General features: G+C 37.2%; 1 protein-coding gene across 1 annotated transcript in view; it reads left to right on the top strand.

Annotated features, from left to right (window-relative positions):
• Positions 1 to 4,196: 4,196 nt before the first annotated feature.
• Positions 4,197 to 12,161, top strand: part of LOC132131480 (acid-sensing ion channel 1B) — a 149,777-nt gene continuing 141,812 nt past the window's right edge. The window contains exon 1 of the mRNA XM_059543521.1: positions 4,197 to 5,542. Within this exon, the coding sequence (XP_059399504.1) occupies positions 5,178 to 5,542 (365 nt within the window). The 5' untranslated portion in view covers positions 4,197 to 5,177. The remainder of the gene's footprint in view (positions 5,543 to 12,161) is intronic.

Raw genomic sequence — 12,161 nt, 5'->3', positions numbered from 1 at the left:
TGCTGTGCTAATTAAGAAAACCAATTAATACAGGCAGCATAAATCCTGTAATAGAGGACGTGTTTCTTTCTCACCCGTCCGGTCAGAGATGAGAAAAGGCTTGTGTATTCCGCTCCATAATCTTGACATTCAGGGAACCTTTGTTCTCGGAATCCATTGTGAATTATGTCAATCAAAGTTAAACGGTGGCATTTTGGGCTGGAGCGTTTCGACCGCGCGGTCTCCAGGTATCAGCACTCGCCCGCGCATTTTACTGAAGGTGAAGTAACTTAACCCACCACGTTCACAATCGTGTTCACAGCCGAGCAGCCTGGCGCTGAGCTAAACACGCGGATGATTTCAGAGGCTGTTATCATCTCGAGTATTGAACACTTCTAGTAAAGGTGAAGTCGGACAGAATGAGGCCTGTGCTGTATTGATTGAAGCTTGGATATGAGCTGTGAAATAGCGCAAATCAGGGAAGAATCCCATTCACTAGATGTTGTACATCTAACACCTCATATTATATATGGTTTAGCACTTGTTTTGCCATAGCTGGCGAACATCATTTTCTTTCTGGTGAAGCTGCTCAACCAGTCTATAGTCTTGCTGGTTAATACTTTGTAAGCCTGGTGGAAAAACTAACACCAGTGTCTTTGAGTTCTGTCATTAGTTTCTTCTTTATAAAGACCACTTTGCTGATTAAATTGCTTATTTTTTAACCAATTTCACACTTAATTGGCCAAAGAGGCTATTATGTTCACAGGAGTTGCACAACCAGTCTCTATTTTGTTTGCCTTGCATCAGTTTAGCAATTGATCCTGAAGTCTAAATGGATGCTATTTTGCTCACAAACACCACGCCAAAGTGCTAATTTAACATGCAGGCATCTTATTTTATTAGAACATAAATTAATATTTATTGAATTATGAATTACTCGCTTGAAGAGCTGCAAATTGAAATAGAACGACACCTGAAAGAAATAATGACAACACAATTGTCCGGTGCAGTATTTCATTAAAATACCTTCATAATTCATTTCTCATCAAACTCAAGACATGCATGAAGTAATAATGAAAAGGCAAGGATGAGTGAACTTCTGACTGTGAAGTTATGCTCGTACAGCTTTGATGAAAACTAATATGAAGCATCTCAAACGGATGTTGGGAATGGAATAAGCCCAATATTACTCTGATCAGACTCAGATGGCAGGGACATTTGAATTGCTTCCTCACCAACAGTAATTACAAACCAGCAATAATAGAATAATCTGGAACTTTTCAGCATTTTACAAAAAAATTAAATAAAATGAAAAAAATAATCCTGAAATTCAAGTCATTATTGTGTAATTATTCAGTTCCAGTCAATGCAGTGTTGGTTCAGTTAAAAAAATAACATTACTGTAGTTCTGAAACAAGCTCAGTTAAGCAATAAGTTGGCGTACTGAAGTATCCTTATTCAGCTCGCTATGGTGTTGATCATGAACATTCCGGATTTGAATCTTTCCCCCAAACAAGAGATATCAAACGGCTTCCACTTTCCTGGACACAAGTATGTCCTTGGATGTTTCTGCATGTGCCTCTTGTTTTTGCTCCGTGTCACACTGAACCCTGCAGGACCTCATCATAGCTAATCGTCCATCTGTCCATCCCTCAAGGGCTGGCCAACATTCCCTCAACTACGGCCAATCGGAATGCCAAGAAGACGTTTTTTGGACAAGCTTCCTGGCTTGTGGTTTGTCAAAGCATGAGGTTACAACACAGTGGGGTCAACAGCGTTTTTGCTTCTTGGACTCCTAAAATTGTCACATGGGGGTCGAGCAGACGTGAGTTCGTTCATTTCAGATCCCATTCCCTGAGATCTGGCAGGCTGTGAAAAGGCTTGAACAGGAATGTGTTGACATTGGGTGTGTTTAATCTCGAGAAGCCCCTGACAAAACTTTATAAAAAAAATAATTATTTGAATCATTTAATTGTTTAGCAGATATTGGCAGAATTTTTTTTGGGTGTGGCCCATAATATGTTATCGACCTGTATCTTGTGAGAACAATATTCAGACTTCACAAAATTTGGCATGCATTGACTATAGGACATTATGAGGAAATCGGCCAAATTGCATGAACTTCCGATGTTTTGGGGGAAACCACAATTTCTCAGATATGAGCCATTATTTCACATGTAAATAATAGATGGACGCTGTAATATGAATGTTGTGCATTAGATAGGAAATCCCTTCTAATCAAGTCTAATCAACACTGAAAGTCTAATGTGAATGTGAAGTTTTCTGAGTTCCTTTTAAAAGTTAGTTATCTCTTTGGGAACTAGCATCTTGTAAGCTGCCTCATGAAACTCTACACTGTATACAATTATTGTAATTTTAACGGTTAAAATATGGAGAAAACCTGTTAATAGTTCCCTTAGAGTATATATGATCATTCTTTTTTATAAATCTATTAAATAACTGCTAACATTTATTACTAATAAATAAATATTAGGATTTATTAATAAATGAATTCTAACTGCTAGGCCACGGCTTCAACATCAGCTTTACTGGCAGTGCGCTTCAACTTGAATCTGCTCTGCTAGCAGTTTTTCCACTTTAGCTCAAGTGCTTGAGCTTATTTTGCGTACTGACACTTTTTTCCCTCTGAAGATTATGCTCTATAACATCCCTGTGGCAAAAAATCACAAGTTCTAAGTAGATATGCTTTTAATAATCCATTTCCTGCCCCCTGACGGTTTTGTTGATTTCTGGAGTCTATCTTCCATTGCACTCTTCTTTTGTCATGTTGTCTGCGCTTCATTTCTCGGTAGCAGATGTCCCATAAGATCTCCCAGGACGCTGTTGATAAATTCTTTCCATTTGCTATCAGCATTCCCTCTCCTTCATTACCTGCCTATCTACGCTTTGGTGCACGAATCATTTAATTTGTCATGCAGAGCGTCTGTAGACATGCGTTATGGCACGAGTGGAGCACAATGGGAGCCGCAACAAACAGATGGTTTGAAAATTTAAGATACCTGTTTGCCTTCTAAACCAAAACCTGCTCAGAAAGTATGCACTGTTAGGATGCTGAATGATTTAAGGCTTTATTAGCTTTCTTAGAAACTGGTTTTCCTTCACAGAAATCGCCCTGTGGTTACATGTTCTGTGAGTGGAGAATGTGCTGGTGACCAGAGATTGAATTGTATATCATAAAATCGAGCATAATGCATACTTGCTTATGTTTCCAGCGGCCTCAGGCACACATATGATATACAGTCCATTATGGCCACAGCACTCATGGGAATAACCATTGCCATTACTTCAGGCGTCTGGTTTCATATTTCACATCCTCAGAATGGATCAATAAACATCCAGGATCATATCCAAACCTCTTTTATAGACTCCAAAGTGAACCAGGTCACAACAGACCTACCTGGACAGATTGTTAAACTCGAAGGGGTTTTGCTTCAGTTCATGCATGTCCATTAACAGACTGACACTTTAAGCGTGTCTCTGAAAGTTGGTTAATCAGCTGTGGGCCACATCAGTGGCAGCGACACCCAGCGTTAGCTAATATTGTCACAAACCTGGATTAAAATGCACTCAGTGTAATTTCATGGGTAGGTTCCCTTTCACCCCTCAGCTGTAAGTTTCTCAAATAATACAGATCAGTTTTTCTTTATACTCATTTATCGCTCAAGCATCTCCTGGTCAACAGGACTGTCCATTCAGATATACTGTGCTTCACTTTGATTGTGTATAGCTTGTTCTGACATTAGTAGCTGTATTATATATTTATGGTCTCACCATGGGGAATTTTTAGTTGCATTATCTAACAAAAGGAAATACACACAGTAATTTACAGAGAAAGACAAACAAATAATATTAAAACCAAATTATACGTAAAAGGGGAAAAATTAAAAATGACAATTATTCTAATGTAATAATAGGCTACAGATTACATAAAATCTACAAAAGACATAATTTTAATAAGAATAAATAAAAAAGTTATTGTTTTAATGTGAATAATAAAGTGCATGAATACGCAAAATTACATAAAGTAAAGAATTTTTTTTAAACAATAATAAAACCCTTTTAATTCATAATAAAATATATTTTTATATAAAATACATAACGATATGGCAGTAAAATGACAATAAAGATATGTAATATTATAATAACATCGCTCAGTCTCTCTCCCTCTCTCTTTTAAGCAGTGATCGGGTCAGTGATGCTCAGACAGACAGAGGAGCGCTTGGATGAAGGCTTCGTCGCAGTGTGCAGCGTTCATTCCTGACGCGTCTGTCTGCATCTGAACCCACTGGACGAACGGGGACTATATAACTTACAACGGAACACTTGATCTGATATGGAAACGCGTGCCGTGCTGCATTAATTAAAGAAGGGGACATTTCAGTGATGTCAGCATCCAGAGAGCGTCTGTGTTGTACTTCGTACCAGCGCGCGTGGTGAAGTTGGATTGCGGATCGCTTATTGTATCGATCTTGAAACACAACCCGAGTCGTTCTGACACCGCGGATGTGTCGGTGTTGTGTATGGGATGTGATTGAGAAGACATTCTCTTTACACCGAGCGATGCGTTTCTGTCGTCTCTGACACCTGACGCGGATGTATGCAAATAAATGAGCTTAGTTTAGCGTTATCATCACGCTTGTGTTTATGTACATTGCGCTGATTCGACTGGAGGAGACAGAGATGAATTGACGGCACTCGCGTATTACTTTAGTGAACATCCTGAGGATTTCGGAGGAATACATGCTTGTATTATCAGAATAATCTGTAACCATTTGTATTTTTGCAGTTGAGTTCTTTAAACTGTTTTATTCTCTCTCTCTCTTTCGCTAGTTTGAGGAGCCAGACTGTGCTTCATGTGGTGATATCCAACTTTACATGCTTTATTAAAGTTAGAAATATGATTTATTATGACTGAATCAATCTGAATACACCTTACATCAAACGAACGGGTTAAATCGAGTGGGGGAAAAACACATTTAACTTAAGATTGCACAAACTTGCAAAAGGACCATCATGAAGATGTTGCATGGATTGTTGTAAATTCATAAAGTGTCACTAGGTCCATCTATATGCACCTTCTCGTAAAGATCAGCTGACCATCTAAGGGCGTGCATTTCTTCCAAACGTCTAAACATCTGTACCTACTTCATTCAAAGAGCTTTTAAACTTCAAGGAACATGGATATTAAAACAGAGTCTGAAGATAATCTGGACTGCGACCGGCCCGTGCCCATTGAAGTCTTCGCCAGCAGGTCCACGCTCCATGGCATCTCGCACATGTTCAGTTATGAGCGCCAGTGCATCAAGCGATGCATCTGGATAATGTTTTTCATGGGTTCGTTTTCGTTCCTGCTGCTTGTTTGCGTGGACCGCATCAGGTTTTACTTCCAGTACCCCCATGTCACCAAGCTGGACGAGGTCACGGCACCAATGATGCCGTTTCCCGCCATTACCTTCTGCAACCTGAACTCTTTCCGCTTCAGCCGCGTGACGCGCAACGACCTGTACCACGCGGGCGAGCTGCTCGCGCTGTTAAACGGCAGGTGAGTTGTGTAACACATTTTTAAATGAAGAAAATGATTAGGACAAGGGTTGTTTTAAAACAGCCACAGAATAAACGTGTTACTAGAGATATTTTACTTAGATGTGTTTGTATGATTCGTTTCTGTGGCAAGTGCGTTATTATTGTTTTGGCGGGATAATAGGCTACACCATTAGTACATTATTCTTATGTTTTTAGACACATATTTAAAAACAAAAAAGTGCACAAAGAAACATTGGTTTTAATGATAGGTAATGTAAACCGAAATTTAGCGACTGTTGTCGCCATTTTGTTTGATTTTATAACTGTCAAGCTCTAGAACTTAATACAGGGAAGATGTAAACAATTTTATAAGCTAATACTTTTGTTAATTTTGGCGAAATATCGCACCATGAACCCAGATATTTTTTCGTTATTAAGACTAGTTTATTTCCATTTTCATAGTTTTTCTATTATAATTAATAGAGGACCAAGACATTGTAAGCTCAAATACCCTACGATTTGTTTGGATATGTTAAAGGTTTTATTTTTGGAATAATACAAAGCCCTAATAATATATATTCTGAGTTATTATACCCTATGGTTTCATCACATTTGATAAAGTTTGTAAGAACTTATAAGAAACGATTTAGCCTTTTATTTACTCTTGTTTACGTTCGTGGTATTTCATATATTAGCTATTTTTCTGAGGTAATTGGAGGTGGTATTTAAAAGATTTTGTATTGGTTGTAGCTTATATTTTCAATATTACTCAGATGGTTTTTAAAAACACTTGGAAACAGATCATTGGTGCTGACAGAGATAAATGATCTGTTTTACCTCAAGGTTTAAGTCTGTGTGATTCTCTGAACTCTGATTATTGTTTGTCAGAATTTGGTTTCCGTCATACACTCTTTGAAATTCAATCCAAATCTGTATTTTAGCTTTGATGGGAGTTAAACACGTAAGCTGTAAACATCCTGCCTCGTTGAAAAAGAGAGGAGAGTTAGAAGGTTGACTTGCCTGTCTGCAAATGAAAAATGATTTCATCCCCTCAGGTGTTGAAAGCCCTGGTGAAGACTGATGTGAATCATCATTGATTCGATGTAACTGATAACACCATGTCTTGTGCTTGTGGCAAAAGTGCAGCCATTAGAGAAGCAGAAGTTCTGCTCTGCGTTTGGATTCTTCTCTCAGGACTGTGATTGTCACTCTGCGGTCCAGAACTCATTGAACACATCAGTGTGTGTATTGGCAGTACAATCGGTCTCATTGCTTTTCAATAACAACACATTTGGCAGGAATGAATAATTGATGCCAGGTTTAGATTTTCAACTAATATTCACTTGGCTAGATTACTTTTTGGACGTATATTTGAAAGCTTTCTGCTGTGCGGTTTATTCATGAATAAACAGCTCATAAATCAGTTCCAGATTGAAGCTTCATTTCTGATCTTTGACATTTTGATTGGTCTGTTCATATAAGCATTATGTTTATGCTCTTGAGTGTAGATTTTGGTCTCTTGTGGAGACACAATAGCTGGGTTTCCACCACCCTGCTTTTATGCACATTTTGAAGATCGCATCAGAATCGAGTGATGGAAACGCAGGATTTTAAATAAAAATAAAAATTTGCAAAAAAGTTTTTACGCTTGCATTAGGTGGTTTTTGACTTGTGCGCAAAAGGGTTAATGTGAATAATGGGAGATGGAAATGCATTTTGCGAATAAATTCCTTGTAGCGCATCAAAAAAAGTCATGTGACTTTGCGCTATGGGGTGGTAAATTCTGACTAACCAGCGGACCAATCTCATTCCACAGCATCTGAAATGTTGTTATGGTCATTCTGAAATGCCTGATTCATTGTGTTTCGTCTGCTCGTTCTGAGGTGCAAGTAATTTATTATATAGGAAACTTATTATATTCAGTAGCTTCTCCTGCTTTTCTTAGTGATATATAGTGCCAGTTTATCAGGAGTGATGATGTTGTTCTCTTTGACTCGTTGGATGCAAACGGTGCTTGTTTGGAAATGTTTTTTATGATATTCCAATTTTGTGCATAAGTTAAATTCGCAACTTTGCATGGAAACCCGGCTACTGTTGTGTAGGAGAAACATTTTCAATGTTATTTTTCTATCCTGAAATAATTTCAGTGTTAATTGAGTAACTTAAAAGGCATACAAGAACTTTTAGTTAGAAGTTCATCAGTCTGTTGTTCACATGTTTTCCTCTATAAAGGCATCGCTAAGGAAACAGGACTACATATAGCACATAGCAACCAACTGGAACCCATTCGCCATGGGAACTGGGAGAGCATCTAGGCAAAGTTTTCACTACTAACTACTTACTTGAAAACACAGCCAACTGTATTACTCATTGACCAATCAGATGACCAATTTGCATACTATCTTTCCTAAATAGTATATAGTATTAGGGTTGATTTTCGAAAATGTACTTTTATTTTTAGGTGGGGGTTATATTACCCACAATCCTTTGTGCTTTTTACACTCTTAAAAAATGTAAGATCTTAAATGGGACTTTTTGCACATAGAAGCAGCATTTTGGGTTCCACAAAGAACAATTTTTTTCTTGGCGTGAAGAACATTTAAAAAATCTTTTTTATTTTGCTGTAAAGAATCTTTTATGCAATGGAAAGTTTCCTTGAATGCAAAAGGTTCTTCATGGAACCACTGATGCCAGTAAAGAAACTTGGTTTTTGAGGGTGTTTGTTTACAGGATAACAATGTACTTAAAATGCACAAAGCATGCACAAAATATGATTGTGGTTTTGCACAGCTTGTCAGTGAATAACGGCCCTGTGTAGTAAATGCTATATTGTAAATTACACGCATTAAATATCGCATGCGATTTTATCGTGCAGCCCTAGTATTTACATTGGTAGTGTAGTTCTATTTGGATGCAATCAGTTCTAAATTTGCAGTATCTGTGCTATTGTTTTGATGGTCATACACTACTTGTGATGTGGCCTTGAGTAAGATACAGTGACAGCTCAGGCCGATAGTTATCGTGGCGTGACAGGCAGGACTTTCCTGCTTTATTCTCTCTGGGATTCATTAGCAGATGTCATCACAGCTCCATTGAGTCTATTAGAGAAGCTTCAGTGCCGATCACATTCACAGGCAAAGCAAAAGTGATGCCCTCAGTCCGAAACATCTGAGCAGCATTATATGTTATTGATCCCAAATATACGTTACATAGGAATTGTGTGTGTGTGTGAGGTCATGTGATTACTGTTATTATCTTCTAATTGCAGCTATTCTAAAATATAATTTTATACTATATACTACTATTATATACTACATACTACATTTATTAAATAGTAGGAATTGTATAATCTCTCTGTTGTGCAGTGCAGTGTTTAAGATGACGTGACCTGAAAGAATCCAGATGTCAGTGAGTGACAGTCAGATCATCTAATAGATCTTTTAAAGCACCTCACTCATCTTCAAAGATCGTTGGATCTGTGTAAATGAGATCAGTTGTGCTGCGCTTCTTTCAGATTTGAATTGTCTTAGTGTCGAGGTTAAACACCCAGAGCATTTCAGTTGATTTATCTTCTTGTTTGCTGACAATGAATCAACTACTGTAACTAACTCCTAAGTTAGTTTCTGCCTATTTTCTTGCTTAATTAGTTCTATTCCTTCCACCAGCCAAGTAGAATATTTAACAGGTGAATGATCAATGCAGCAAATCTGAATATTGGAAAGTTCAGAGAATATAAGGCAAGGAAAAAATATGAAATGACTAGAGCATGTAGAGTCAGAAAGTGGACAGATTGCATGTTCAAGCTTCAGAGACTGTCCATGATCTCTAAGACCTCTAACACGTCCTATGTAAGAACATGAGCACAAATGCTTTTAGCTATGCTAGCTCAAATGCGCATGATGTTCCGTTTGGAAATATATTAGAATGCAGTTTGTAATTCAGCTCAAGTGTGTTGTCAGCACCGCTACGAGGGACGCAACATTAGCATAAACTCTTCTTCTACTGTCAGTTTTCGCTTTCAGCTCAAATATTATCATGAAAAAGTTTCTTCTGTTGAGAATCTTATTGAGAAAGTTAGTGAAAGTCAGTTTATATCCAGCATCCAGAATAGTAATACATTTTACTTTAAGTACTTTGTCACAGTAACTATTTACTAGAATAACTACAATTATTCGATTAATTAAAATCGTTTTAATATAATATTTAATGATTTTTATTAAATATAAATATGAATTATAATAAAATAACTTATTAGTAATAAAACAAGAAAATAGTTATAAATTTACTATATAAGTAATATCAATTAATTATAATATTATAATTATAGAAATGGATATATACACTCACAGTAATTATTTAATGCATATTATATTAGTAAAATATAATAAATTAGTAAAATATTAGTAAAATATAAAAGCAAAAGTGATGCCCTCAGTCCGAAACATGAATAATAATAATATATAGTATATAAAATGCATATTAATAAATGAATAATTACATAATAATTTATATAATAAGATTAATATTTAGAAATGTATATGCCCACACGTATACAAATATACAGTACATGTGTAAGTATAGATACTTGTAATCCTTGGAAAAATATAATGCGCACATATTTTGTTTTGGCAGCATTTAATCTACTAATATTTTGTGACTTGGATGGGGGAAAAAGACACCAGAGAAAAGAGATGTGAAGTTTTTGAAAGCGAGTCTGTTTTCATACCTTCAACATCCGTTTCTCAGTTGTTCTTTGGTGCAGGTCTAAGAACTGATGGACAACAGCAAGACGTCGTTCGATTCCCTCCATTAGTCTGAGCTGTTACAATATGTCTTTGCAGCTGTGAATCAGTGCGGCCAAAGATCTGTGTGACGTGAACACATCCACCTGAACACATTCCCACAAACACATCTATGGACATTATTTGACTTCACCAGGGGAAAAAAAGCAATTCCCTGTGCTGCGCTGATGGGATATTTTTGGTCTATCGATCCAGTGTTGTGTTTTGCCTGAGGTTCAGTAAGAGAGAACCGCTGCACAACATATTAAAATGTCACTAGAACAATCTCAATTTTCCAGCACAAGAATCGCGAGCGCGACTCCCGCCCGTCAGCATGTTTTTCCAAAACGCAGCCTGAAATGTGCTCGTCGACATGTGGCCTCATCGTTTTTAATAGGCCTACACTAAACCAGTTTTCTCACTGGAACTGTTGCTGAATTGAGCTGTGAATGTTTTAGATAGCCTTCATATATTCTGTGGTCTGATTGATAGTTTTTACTTTTAGCAAGTACGCTGAAAAAAAGGTTGTTCTAGAAAGAGTTTTCACTTGGAAATTGCTCACAGGTTTCACAATTAATTATAATATTTTATTTACAACTTCAAAGTTTGCATCAAAAAAAGTGTTCTTAGTAAGTAAAAGCATGTTCAAAAATAATATTTTATTAAATAATACTATGTTTCTTCAACATCTTCTACATTTAACAACATCAAGGCAGGAGAAATAATATTAACCAATAATATCAATACCAATAACCAATAATATCAATACCAAAAACCAATAATATTAATACCAATAACATCCACTTTTCTCAATCCAATAATATTCCAGATCCAAAATCAAGTTCCGCCTCCATTATTTTGCATGAAATATTTTAATTCAGAAATGCATTGCATTATGTTATGCATTATGAGTTAAATGTGTTGTGCATTGTTACTTTCAGTTTATTTTGTCACGTTGTAATTGAAAGCCGGTCACACACCAGACAAGAAGTGCAGCGCCGCATCTAGAACAATTCGTACAACAAGTGCCAAACACGATTTAGCTGGGTGCTGGATACATTAAATACCATTGTTTATCATGAGAAAAAGGACGCGATATTGATGTGCGCATGCACAGTAAACCCTGGTAGGAAAATCTGACAGGTAGGATAAAATGTCACCGGTTCTGTAATCAGTGTTAAATTTCCATCACTTGCGTGCTTTCTCATGGAGCAGCATTTACTACACAGAGCCGTTGTTCACTGACAAGCTGCGCAAGATTTACCACTGATTACATAACCGGCTTTACTGACAAGATGCGCATGCGATTTATTGTGCAGCCCTAGTAATTAGTCAACATTATTTTTATATTATTTTAAATAATATACATCTGTTCTGATTGGTTGCAATCTCCTGGTATTTGAAACATCCATTTGGTTTGTTTGCAAATAACTGACACAATTCTCTGCAATGTTACTTCCTGTTTCCATGCCGTGAAAAGCCAGTGTTGCTACGTTAAGAGACAAGGCATAGCGACCGGGAGCCGAGGGGGCTTCAAAGGGATTGGAGGGTTGACAAACGGAAGCAATTAACTTGTGTCTCATAAGCCATGTGATAAACAAGGATTTATCCCCATGTAATTAGCTATGCTTGTGAAACTGCACCGGTTCTGTGTTGATATAAAGGCCCTGTTGTGCTAACTGGCTCTCTGTCATTTCACGCCTTTGCGTCTGGGAAATGCTTCTGTGATGCTTCACAGCCTGGAAATGGTAACATTATTGTTGGGAGAGTTTAACAGAGCAGGTGGAAGAGCAGATCAAGACGGTGTTGTGGCTAAAGGGCTTGTTTGTTGACAGAATGGATGGTTTCAGAGTGTTA

The sequence above is a fragment of the Carassius carassius genome, chromosome 48 (genome assembly GCF_963082965.1).
Source record: "Carassius carassius chromosome 48, fCarCar2.1, whole genome shotgun sequence".
Classification (NCBI taxonomy): domain Eukaryota; kingdom Metazoa; phylum Chordata; class Actinopteri; order Cypriniformes; family Cyprinidae; genus Carassius; species Carassius carassius.
This window is presented reverse-complemented; position numbering and strand designations above follow the sequence as displayed.